At 52.5% G+C, this 12,399-nt stretch overlaps 1 protein-coding gene across 1 annotated transcript; it reads left to right on the top strand.

The window, feature by feature from the left end:
• Positions 1–1,275: 1,275 nt before the first annotated feature.
• On the top strand, positions 1,276–9,101 carry CPN2 (carboxypeptidase N subunit 2). The gene is made up of 2 exons (XM_024556265.3): positions 1,276–1,408; positions 7,166–9,101. The coding sequence occupies exon 2, from the start codon at positions 7,175–7,177 to the stop codon at positions 8,816–8,818; it is 1,644 nt and encodes a 547-aa protein (XP_024412033.2). The 5' UTR covers positions 1,276–1,408; positions 7,166–7,174; the 3' UTR covers positions 8,819–9,101.
• Positions 9,102–12,399: the final 3,298 nt, after the last annotated feature.

The raw sequence follows: 12,399 nt of genomic DNA, 5'->3' as shown, positions 1-12,399 counted from the left end.
TTTGACACGTGTGCACACACACACCTCCCCAGTCTCCCCCCATGCCCATTTCACAGATGAGAATGAAGAGACTCGCAGAGATTAAATAACTTGTATGAGGACTGGCTCGTTAGTTGAGGAGCCAGGGCTCAAACCCAGATCTGTGGAATGCCAAGTCCCGTTGTTCACCGTGACAGTGACAAACAGACCTCTCTCTTTCCGGAGGCCTGTGTTGCTGCCTCCAGGCCCTGTTTGTCCCCTCAGCGCAGTTGGGAGTCTCCTGCTGAGGTGCACTCACCCCCCGCCCTCAGCCATCCTGCCCCTGCCAGCCTGGGTGCTACTGAGGGTGGGGCCGGGAGCATCTCCTTCACAGCCTTTCTCCCTTCTTCCATGCTCCCTTCTCCTCTGCCCCAGTGTGGGCTTGTATTGTGTCTCCAGAGAATAACGCTTCCTTGCCACCCTCGATCAGGCCCTTGCACTTTGGCTGAAGAAATCTGCTCATATGCAAAAAGTATATACTGGTTTGGATTTGAAAAACGGTGACATAAATATTGATATCACGCAATAAGTTTAAAAGCCAAGACAGTACTTTAAATGCTAGAATCTGGACATTGAAAATGATCTTAGATTGTGGCTTGTGTAGGTCATCCCTTTGCCCTGCACCTCTGTCGATGTACACACACGTGCACATGGACACTTGCACACACGCTCTTCACTTTGTTCTGCAGCCCCTGTGTGACCAGCTCCAGAGACAGGAATGTCACTGCCTCCCAAAACAACTTTCATCCCTGGATAAGGTGAAAATGTTCCTCTCCATATTAGGCTAAAATCCAACTCAAGTCTTTTCCCCCTTTTTAATGCAGAAAGGGCTTAGAAAGTTAGTTTATTCAACAAACTAACTAACTAACTAACCAAACAATAAACCCACGACCTTCTTAGACTTGCCCCTGGTGTTGAGGGCCATGCAGGTGCCCCAGGCTGGCTCTCCAGCTGAGGTCTGGCTCCTGGGGACCAGCCTGGCCTTTCGCAAGGAGGGGTGTGAGCATGGACCCCCGGTCCCAGGTCTCACTCCTGGAGGGGCCTACTGGGAACTTTCTGTGGCCTCATGGGTGCCCTGGTGGTCTGAAGGGTGCCAAGCCTGTGACCTTAGATGGATTTTGGCCCCCCTGGCGATCTGCCCATGTACGGGAGCAGTTTGGGATCATTTTGTAATATTCAGAGGCCTTGTCCCAGACTCTCTGATCTCCTGTGACCTGGGTGACATTCCGGGAATACTCAGGCCACGTGAGGGGAGGAACCACTTCCTGGAACTTTGATCAGCTTCGGGCTGCTGGGTCCACGCTGACCACAGACCACACACCACACACCCTTCTGCTCCCAAGGAAGAGCTAGGGCAGTAGGTCCTCACCGGCCCAGCCCCTCACGCACGGTAGGTCTCCTAGAGTCCCTGTAGGGCTCCTGGGTCTGTGGGAGCGTGGGAGGGATCTGGAGTCCTGGCTGAGGGGCAGGCCGGGAGCTGGCCGCTCCTCCTAGGCCTTGGAGCATGTCCCCAACTCCCGGCAAACTGAAGTATCCCTGTCCCCCTGCCCTGGAAGAAGAAGCCCCTGAGGTACTCACCCCCCACCCTCCCTCCCCCAGGATGATGCTGGGCTGAATGAGGCAGGAGGTAGGTCGAGGTGGGGGGATTCCGAGAGGAAAGCCACCTGGCCCTTGCTCCTAGTGAATGGAGGGCACTGGGAATAAGCAGGGTGCCATTATCCAGGCTTGCCTGGTCCCACCCAGTATGTGCCTGTCATCCTGGCGTAACTATCAATAGCACCCCTTTGATTTCCAGAAGAGTTCTGGTTCAGCTGATGAAGTATGTAGTCACTTCAGGAATGAAGTGTGTTGTCAGCTACCTTCTGTTGAACATGTGCTGTCTGTCAGGCGCTACGTTAAATGCTTTATATTGACTATGTAACTTAATGTATTTGGCATGCACTTGAGTATGAATTTAACCCTAAGGGATGGGGTTCTAATCATGGATGAAGAAATTGAGGCTTAGAAAGATGGAGTGACCTGCCCAAGCCCCCGCAAGGAGCAGGGAGCGGCGCCAGAATCTGAACTCCACTGACAGAGGAAGAGTCAGACCTGAGAGACAGCCAGGGACACCTGCCGTTCAGCTCAGCGCACTGGGGCCCTTCTCTGTGCTGGGCTCACGAGCCCTCTTATTTCAGAATGCGAGCTTGCTTCCCTTCAGGAATGCTATGACATGACGGACAAGCTCCTTTGAGCCTTTGCGTTGTGACTTTGAGAAAGGAAAACATCAAGGTGGCCCTACCGTGTACCGTGTGCGGGGTGTTTCACACGCCGATATCTTAACTTTTATAGTAACTTTCAGCCTTATAACAAAAGTAGTTCCTTTTTATTTTAAAAGTGTGCAAAGTGTATGGTTTAGCAAAAGGAAAAAAATTAAATCACCCACAATCCTATTGTTCAGAGGTAACCACAGCGAATATTTTGTGTATAATCTGAAGCTATTGGGGGGCGGGGGGGTGGTCCATCCAGAATCGCTTCATTTACATGAACTCAGGTGTGGGTTGAAAGGGGCTTATTAAGAATAACAAAAGATGCTCCTCCTCTCTTATCACTCAGGAAATTCCAAGGGTTTTGGGAGCTCTGTGGCAGGAACCAGGAGGAAGACCAAATATATGTATCTGATTATATCACAACATCATACACCCAATGCTATGTCACCAGGGGGTAAGGAATTCGCATGTTATTTCCTGGCCCCAATAACCTTAACAATGCTGTAATTCAGCTAGTATTATTATTTTCATGATGCCTCTTAATCTACAAATGCAGAAACTGGGACTCTGAGGGGTTGCTTCACTGCCTGGGACGCACTGAGCGGCAGGTGGGGGACGGCCGGCCCTCTGGGTAGGGACAGTCAGGAGCCCATACCTGGTCTGACTGCCTCAGCCGCTTGGCTTATTTTCCTGGGTGGGGAGGGAAAGAGACTGAGGTCCGAGGAGCAGCAGGCCTCCCCCAGGGGCCTGGGCGAGGTGGGCAGGGCTCTGGGCTCCCATCACCCTCTGGAAGGAGTGAGGGCTAGTTCTGTGGTGGACGATAGACTGGCTTGTGCACACACAGAAATGTACCAACCCAAAGGCCATTTGAGAAGAGGAAAGAGTTCATTTGCAACGAGTAAACACCCCCCCCCTCCAAAAAAAAGACCTCAAACCAGGCTTGCTGAGAGCACGGAACATTTTTGTGGGCACTTCTGGTCTCTGCATAAGTGCAGAGGTGGTTTTTCCGATGGGAAGCAGGAGTCTTCTGGCTGCCGCCCCACTGTCCCCGCTGGTGCCGTCCTCCACAGTGTCTAGGAGGCGGCACTTCCCATCTCTAGGGCCCATAGCGACCTGCTCCTGTGAGTGGATTGGGGAAGGGACCCGAGTCCAGGGCATCCTGGCCAGAGTCGTTAGAATCTGTACTCGTCTACATCAAGGACGGAACAATCACACGTTTTCCTTGTTTGGGAGGAAGGAGCCAGAAAAAGTGCTGTAGACAGCTGTAAACCTCGCTGGTCTATAAATGGGGTGGTTGAGTTACTCCGTAGCCAACCTCTGTCACCACCTGGGACAAAACCAGGGCTGGCCTGACCCAGAACGATCAGGGCGGCCGATGCTGCCGAGTGTACACTGGGCCAGGCTCTGGGTTTGGAGCTCTCAGTGGTCCCATTTTGGTCCTCAAAACAACCCCATGAGGAAGGTAATATTGAAGCTCATTGTGTTGAAGATGAGAAAATTGAAGCACAGAGAGGTTAGGTAATTCAGTCAAGGCCACACAGCTAATAATGGATGGAGATAAGATTTGACCCCAGACAGTCTGACACCAGAGTACAAACTCTGAGCCATTCTAGACTGATGTGAATGATCAGGCGTGGGTTGTTTGGGAATTATCAGTGTTCCACACCCTCCCCACAAGTACCATCCCCTGCTTCCTCCCAGCCCAGTAGATTGGGGCAGGAGGGGTCTTGCCCGAAACTTTAGAGGCCCTGTTCTGGCCCTGCTCCCGCTACGACACCCCAAGGGGTCGGAAGTTTGCAAGACCAAAGGGACACGCCCATCAGAGGCTATGCCCCGTTTTATTTTATTACTTTTTTTTAATCCTCACCTGAGGATATGTTTTACTGATTTTAGAGAGAGAGGATGGAGAGAGAGAGAGAAACATCGATGTGAGAGAGAAGCATCGATCGGTTGCTCCTATACACGCCCCGGCCAGGGATTGAACCTGCAGCCTAGGTGTGTCCCCTGACCAGAGCTCGGGGACATACACAGGATGTGTATGTACAGGGTGTACAGGATGACAATCCAACCAGCTGAGCCACCAGCTGGGGCTGTGCCCCATTTTAAACCAGGCTTTAAGTACTCAGGACCCGGGGCTTAAGTCTGCTGTCTCCCCAGGTCCAACTTCCTTAAGACAACCGTTTCACAGCCGTGCATGGAGGTCTCTACTCCCAGTGCTGGAGAGAGTTGGGGGGAAGTGCAGCTGACAGACGGTTGGTGAGGTCCCTTGTGTATATTCACTGTGGGTCCTGCAAATGTGAGGAGGGGGCCTGCCTTGGTATGGAAGCCGTACCCAGGGTGTCCCAGCAAGCACCTTGCTTGGAACTCAGGCCATCAGGACTGATCCTGGCCACTTTCTTCTTAGCTGTGTGCCCTCAGACCAGTCGCTGTGGCTCTGGGACCCCCAGCTTCCTTGTTCTGGGTCCTTCTAGATTTGTGTTGGGTATCAAGATGTATGTGTGGGAGTTCTGGGGATTGGCAGGTGGGAACAACCCCCCAGCTCTGCCCCCCACATCAGAGAGATTCCCCCTCACCTCCTTCACCCACTTCTGCCTGAGTTGAAGCTGATTTGTTTGCATTTGATTTTCTATGTGACTGATGTCATCATTTTGATTCGAATTCTGAATCTCAAGTTACTACTTTTGTTGGAAAATTCTAAAGCATATATTTCCAAGTGACAGTGGATTAGAAGTTAGAGGCACAGACCGGGAGAAAAGGGGATGCCTTCTCAGGCTGGCTCAGTAGGTGGGACACGTGATCCCCAGGAGGTTTTCACTTTCTTTTAACCTGTACCTCCGGCTTTCTCCCAGGTTTCCTGAAGGGATGGATGGTGGGGATTCAAGGCCGTTCCCCCAGCCTGGCTGGGGGTCATTCACTCTGGGCTTGAAGCATTCCAGGGACCGACAGGTCTGCCTCCCAGGCTGCTGGTGTCAGCTGTGGAGGGTCCGGTCCCACCAACACTAACTGAGTGCCTCGTAAGTCAACACTGTGCTGGGCACTCAGCGTTCAGGGGGAGGACAGCCGTCTTCCCACGAAAAGGACAGCCACGGGAACCCTTCATTTCAGAGGTCTGTGCTAGGTGCTAAGGGAGAGAACTAAACCACCAGGGCCCTCGTTTCTGGGCAGGGAAGGTGTGGGTCAGGATCCCTAGGAGTTTTGTGTGGGATCAGTGGCTGTGCGTGCATCAGGGGAGGCTCAGTGGAGGTGCTCACTGTCTCGGGGAAATTGTCCCTTCTGTATTGATTCGGCTGAAAAACTCCTGGAAAAAGTTAGAGTTACTGAGTGTCTGAATGGGAGGAGGGTACAGGGGTTTTTACGAGCACGATGTTTGCTAGAGGCTTCTATACAAGAAGCCCTTTAACTTGAAGCTGCATCTTGAGATGGAGGTGGCAGCCAGAAGAGGGCAGCAGAGAGGCAGCTAGGGGCCAATTGTGAGTTCTTACTGCAGATGGGTAAATTGAGAAAAATTAGGATTATGGTATGTGAGGGGTTTTCCTCCCTCTCTCCCTTCCTTTCAAATGTAGCCTATCTAAAGGGCATTTTGTTTTTTCTACCTTTTTGGGGTTCAAGTAATTTTTTCTGTAACAGCGGTGGCTTGCAACCTTTAACAATAATTAATGTAGTTTATTAATTGCTCACTTTATCTCACACACTAATCTAAACCTTTACCTATATTTACTCATTTGATCCTCAATTACCATAACACGATAGGCACTATTATTATCTCCATTTTACAGGTAAAAATTGAAGCACAGACAAATTAAGTAACAAGCCCAAGGTCACAGAGGTGGGACGGGATGGAGCTGGGATTCTAATTTATGGAACCGGAACCAGCACAAGCCATGCACACAATGAGGCAGGTGGGAACAGCAGTAACCTGAGAGGGGCACCGCCCTACTGGGGCAGCTAATTCCCAGGTGGTCTTGTCATGTAGGAATGTGAGTCCATTGCCCCTAAATCATCCCGAAATCTAGACTTTTAATGTGACATCTCAATGTTTACATGTTGGCTAAGGGTCCATGCATAAAAAGACCGAGACAGAAACCACACATTGTAAGCCGAGTCACCAACTTGTGACCTGTGGGCGCATGCTGGTACTTTTTTTTTCTAAAACACAATTCTTATTTAGTAAACTAAAAATCTGGTCCCCTTCCCTTAATTAAAACAAAACCCCCAGGACAAAACCTACTGGGCTGTGGAATCCTGCATCTGGGACCCCTGTGTCCACATTGTGTGGGAAGCTCCACGGCCTCCATGCTGGTGAGGTTGGGGTGCAGAGGGCAGGGGGAGCGCTGGCAGCCGAACCAAGGAGCCTGCGAACTTGTTCCAAGATAAGAGTCCTCCTGTCACTGAGGCTGCTCTCTCCCTCAGCAGATGTGCAAAGAGCAGATGGTAAGATCTTTTCATAATTAGGCTCTGGAATGTACTGATATTTGGAAACTCGGGAAGAGTATGGTTTAAAAATTTCCAATTCAAGAATAATCTGCCCATATTTGGCATATTGTCTTAAAAATTCCACACTACCCGTAGTCTTTTATATCTCTCTTCCATGCCTTTCTGACTCTCCAATCTGGAAAGAACACAGGAGACCTGGGTCTTGATCCTGTCACTCAAAGGCAGGGTAGCTGCGGACAAGCCATGTGACGGTCTTGCTGTCAGGAGGTTAGAACACTGGTCCCACCGACCTTGCAAGGCTGCTTTGAGGTAGCATGAAAGCCATTAAAAACATAAACTTCTGTCCAAAAGGCTAGCCTCCCCAGCAGAGCTAATCCCGTCTTCGGCTCCCCATCCAGTATGCTGGTCACCAAGACCCACAGCCCTGGATAAAGGCACCACTTCTGTTTTCTCTCCCAACGCAGATCTAGGAGATGCTTCCTGGAGCCTGGCTGCACTGGGCCTGCCTCCTGCTCCTGGCCAGGCTCTCCCGGCCCTGCCCCGTGGGGTGTGACTGCTTCGTCCAGAAGGTGTTCTGCACTGACGAAGCGCTGACCACCATCCCTCTGGACATCCCGCCCCATGCCACGGACATAGTCTTCGTAGAGACCTTGTTCACCACGGTTGGAAGCAGGGCCTTCAGTGGAAGCCCCAACCTAACCAAGGTAATATTCCTCAACACCCAGGTCAGCCACTTTGAGCTGGATGCCTTTGGTGGACTGCCCAGGCTCCAGGACCTGGAGATCACCGGCAGCACCTTTTCCAACCTCAGCACTGAGACCTTCTCCAACTTGACCTTGCTGGGCAAGTTCACCCTCAGCTTCAACATGCTGAAGGCTCTGCCTGAGGACCTCTTCCACCACATGGATGCCCTGGAGTCCCTTCAGCTGCAGGGCAACCGGGTCCAGACCCTGCCCGGGAGGCTCTTCCAGTCTCTGAAACACCTGAAGACCCTTAACCTTGCTCAGAATCTCCTGGCCCAGCTGCCCGAGGATCTGTTCGACCCCCTTGGCAGCCTGCAGACCCTGAGGCTGAGCAACAATGTGCTCTCCAGCCTGCCCCAGCACGTGTTCAGCAAGCTGGGCAGCCTGCAGGAGCTCTTTCTGGATGGCAACTCCATCTCAGAGCTGCCCCTGGAAGTGTTCTCACAGCTCTTCTGCCTGGAGAAGCTGTGGCTGCAGCGCAATGACATCCGGCACCTGCCGCCCTCGGTCTTCTCCTCCCTGGGCAACCTGACCTTCCTGAACTTACAGGGGAATGCACTGCAGGTGCTGCCCGCTGGCCTCTTTGCCCATACCCCAAGACTGGTTGGCCTGTCCCTGTCCCACAACCAGCTGGAGACTGTCTCTGAGGGAGCCTTTGCCAAACTGTGTAACCTCAGTTCCCTTACGCTCTCACACAATGCCATTACCCATCTCCCGGCTGGCACCTTCAGGGACCTAGAGGAGTTGACCAAGCTCTACCTGGGCAGCAACAACCTGACGGCCCTGCATGTAGACCTCTTCCAGAACCTGTCCAAGCTCGAGCTGCTCAGCCTTTCCAGGAACCTCCTGACCACGCTCCCGGAGGGCATCTTCAACACCAACTACAACCTGTTCAACCTCGCCTTGCATGGCAACCCCTGGCAGTGTGACTGCCACCTGGCCTACCTCTTCAGCTGGCTGCACGAGTACAGCGACAAGCTCTTCAACATCCAGACCTATTGTGCGGGTCCTGTCTACCTGCAGGGCCAGGTAGTGCCTGCCTTGAAGAAGGAGCAGCTGGTGTGCCCTGTCACCTGGGACCACTTGGACTTCCGGGCCCTGGAACTGGAGGACAGGGAGCCACGGGGCACCTGGGATCTGTCTGCGAAGGAACAGGCAGCCTGGAACCAGTGCACCTACAGCAATCCCGAAGGCACTGTAGTGCTTGCGTGTGACAAGGCCCAGTGTCGCTGGCTGAACGTCCAGCTCTCTCCTAGGCAGGGCTCAGGCTCCCCAGGAATGATGTACAATGCCACTCAGGAGTGGGAATTGAAGTCGAGCTGTGGTGTTGTTAGGGTCACTCTGTCTATTGGGGCTCAGGCAGGGGAGCCCTAGGTGCAGGGTACACAGAGCAGGAGCATAAGCAGACGGCTTCTGAGGTCTGACCAAACAAGGTGGGGGAAGAGGGGAAGCTGAAGCTAGTTTTCCAGATGCAAAGGTTGGAGGTACCGAGTCCAAGGTGGAGGCGGCCAAGGGCAACACCCGGAGTCTCCTCCTCCTCTCCTTGTCCTTCATTACTCTGTCTCAGAGTCAGAGACCGAACGAGGCCTTTCTCAAGCTTTGCAAAGCACCCATTGAAGCTGCATCGTGGTCTGGAGAATAAAATAAGGCCACTCTCCTGGTGTTTTTCTATTATTTAATTCCCACCCCACTCTCATCCCCACCCTGAAGTTCCAATCCTTAGGTACTACTTTTACAAAATGGAGGCTACCCTTTTTGACTTCCAGTTCAAAAGCCAAATGTCTGTTTCTATTTCTCCCCCTGGGAATTCATTTTTAGTGGATATAGGAGGTGATAGAAGCAGAGGTGCCCAGAATGGTTAGGGACAAGGGTCTGACTTTGGTGTGTTGGGAACTCTTGGCCTGAGCTTCTCCTCCAGGTCTGCTTCCAGAACTCAAGATGAAAGGCCCTGTGCTGGCCAGTGTGGCTCAGTTGGCTGGAGCATTGTCTCACAGACTGAAAGGTGGCAGGTTCAATTCCCTGTCACGGCTCATACCCACATTGTGTGTTCGATCCCCTGTCATGGAGTGTACAAGAAGCTAGCCAATGGATTTTTCTCCCTCACATCGATATTTCTCTCGCTTTCTCTCTACAAGCAATGAAAAAAAAAGGTCCTCAGGTGAGGATTAAAAAAAGAAAAAAGAAAGAACCAATGACAGGTGCCTTGGGAAGGTCGACAACAGCTAGTTGGCTTCCACTACACAAATCTCCCAGAGGGGGCGCTGTGGCTGTGTCCGTTGGGCAGACGAGATGACTGTTCCTCGAGTTGAAAGAACAGCTCTGAGAGAGGAGGGGAGGACGGTGAGCTGGGTGGGCTGGGGCAGACTTAGCTTTCAGAGCTTCAGTCTTGGCTCTATCACCGCATCTGACTCTGCGGCAGTCAGTCACAGCAATTCCTCCCCCTCGGTTTTCAGGACACCTCCCTCTCACCCAGCCTCAGTTCTTTCCGTCTTCCCCAGCCACCTCTTCCATGTTTGTTCCTCAGGGTGCACTGTTACTGGCCTTCCTGGGCGATCTCATGCGTGCCCCTGGTGTTGGATGAGACCTCCATGCTGATGACCCCCAATCTCCATCTCAGGCTCAGGCCTTTTGGGCCCCCATCCTGAGATATTCACATGCTCAGCCTCCCTGGGTTCTATTCTCACAGTCACAAACGCATCCCAACCAACCTCTGTCCCCTACTCCTCCTGGAGGCCCATCCAGCAAACCCAAGCCCAGGAGCTGGGAGTATTCTCCAATCTCTCCTCCCCTTAACCCTCATGGCCAACTAGTCAAAAGTGCTTCTGAGTATCCCCCTCTCCATTCTCCTTTCCAGTTCCCAGCCCAGGGAGGCGCTTTATCACCCTGCACTCAGGCATCGTGCAGCCTCCCACCTGGTTTTCCTGCCTGCAACGTGGACTGGCCTGGGTGAAACACTGGGGTGGGGCAGGGAGAAATGAATCAAATGTACAGCAGGCCCTCCAGGAGCTCGAGCTCTCGTGGGAGATATCATAGACGAGGGCACATGGGACAAAAACATAAGCATAGAGAGTTCGGTGCTGGGCGAGCCCTGGGAGTTCAGGGGAGGTGGAGGCCTGGGCTAGCACAGACCTTAGGGAAGGCTGCACTTGAGGGGCCACAAGCAGCGCAAGGAGGGTACTGGAGGTTTGGCAAGAAGAGCCAAGGCATGGAGACAGGTGAGCGATGAGGTCAGGGCTGTGGGTGTCTGGTGCAGGCTACTGATGAGAGAGGAAAGGAGGAGATAGGGCTGGAAAGCCAGCTGGAGCCAGATTCTCTAAGGCCTAGAAGGTCCAAGTGAGAAGCTTGCGTATTTATGAAGGATGCCCGGCAGTTATTGAAGGACTTCACACAGAGCAAGTCCACACTCCTGCCCGTGCTTCAGACAGTTGGCTGAGTGCAGTGTGAGGAGAGCAGGAGGTAGGGAAAACAAGGGCTGTCATCTGACCTGGGGTCAGAGCCACAAGGGCCTGGGGTGCTAAGGAAATAGAATGAAAGGTTTCAGCATCGGAACAGCACATTCACAGAAGGATTTAAAAACCTAAATGTGAATTATGGAGATGTGATTTCAAATGATATAGGTGTCACTTTGCACCTGTGAATCCTACAAAAATTAGAAAGCTGGATGGTGTCCAGTGTGGGACAGGGTGTGCGCATACGGGGCCTTCCTGGTGGGCACAGTCTCTCCAAGGACACTCTACTAGGTCTGAGCCAAAGAAAGGGTTTGCTGAGGAGGTCAGGGGTCAGGAGGATGGGGTTGGAAGATGGGGGACACTGAGAAACCTGAAGTGAGTCTCAGGTTTCTAGCTGGGTGGCAGGGAGGACAGTGAAGCCCTTAACAAAAGGCAGGAGCAGATTTGGGGAAAGGAAGGAGCAAGACGCCAGCTTCAACAAGAAAGTCCACTTTTCCCTCATCTCCAGTGATGAGCTTTTACGAAAACATGCTTCCTCAGGCTCAAATCAATTCAATTCTAAGGTCAGCAGGTTTGCCAAAGGAAGAGACTCTCTCTCCAGTTCATTTGGTTCAATTCCCAAAAACATTTGGTTTAAGAATAATTTTGATCAGATCCTTCCAAGGCTGGGGAACTCGGCCTCCCAGGAAGGCCGAAGGTTGAGGCCCTGAGTGACCGAGGGTTCTGTGACCGGCCCTCAGCCTGTGCTCTCTCTCTCCAGCTGTGCGTGCCTGCTGCATTGGGCTGCCGGCCTGCGGCTGGGTGTGAGGCTCGCTGCCTGCAGAAAGGTCTGCACAGGTAGCACATAGAGGAGCGTCACAAATCTCCAGCTCACGGTCCAAATAGTTAGGCGTCTACTGCCAGGCATAAATGAATAAGATGATTGAGCAGATATTCTTTTAATTATATTCTTCCCCCAAATACAACTCTTTGTTAAGGGAAAATATAATAATCTCTCTCTGTGCCGAATGGTGCTGGGGGAGGAGCATGGGCCCACAGCCAGGGCCTGTGAAACTGGGCTGGGAAAGGCCAGGGTCGCTGTGCTCCTGTGGAGAGGGTTGCCAGGTTTAGCTCAGAAACATATATGTATAGTGCATGGGACATGCTTATACTAAAATCTATCCATAGTTTATCTGAAATCCAGGTTTCACTGGGCAACCAGTATTTTATCTGGTGACTCAACGACCTGTTGAAGGTGGGGAAAGACAATGAGATGGAGGTGAGGGTGGTGGATGGTCCTCCTGGGGGCCCAGGGCCCAGGGCCCAGTATGCAATGGTGGAAATCCTGATCTGTGGGCGGTGGGGGGGGCACTGTGACCTTGAGGTTGAAGCTGACAGGAAGCAGGAGGCACCAAGCATCCCCCAGCTCAGACTGAGGTAAGCAGGTGAAGAGTCAGCTTCGAGTGTGCCATGCACCCAGGGGTCCTCCTGTCCTACTGCCAGGCTCCCTGTGGGTCATCCCAATCT

Source organism: Desmodus rotundus, chromosome 2 (genome assembly GCF_022682495.2).
Source record: "Desmodus rotundus isolate HL8 chromosome 2, HLdesRot8A.1, whole genome shotgun sequence".
In the NCBI taxonomy this organism is placed as follows: domain Eukaryota; kingdom Metazoa; phylum Chordata; class Mammalia; order Chiroptera; family Phyllostomidae; genus Desmodus; species Desmodus rotundus.
This window is presented reverse-complemented; position numbering and strand designations above follow the sequence as displayed.

Excerpts from the sequence above, each read along its gene's own strand:
- CPN2 (XM_024556265.3), top strand. The coding sequence starts at position 7,175 with ATGCTTCCTGGAGCCTGGCTGCACTGGGCCTGCCTCCTGCTCCTGGCC.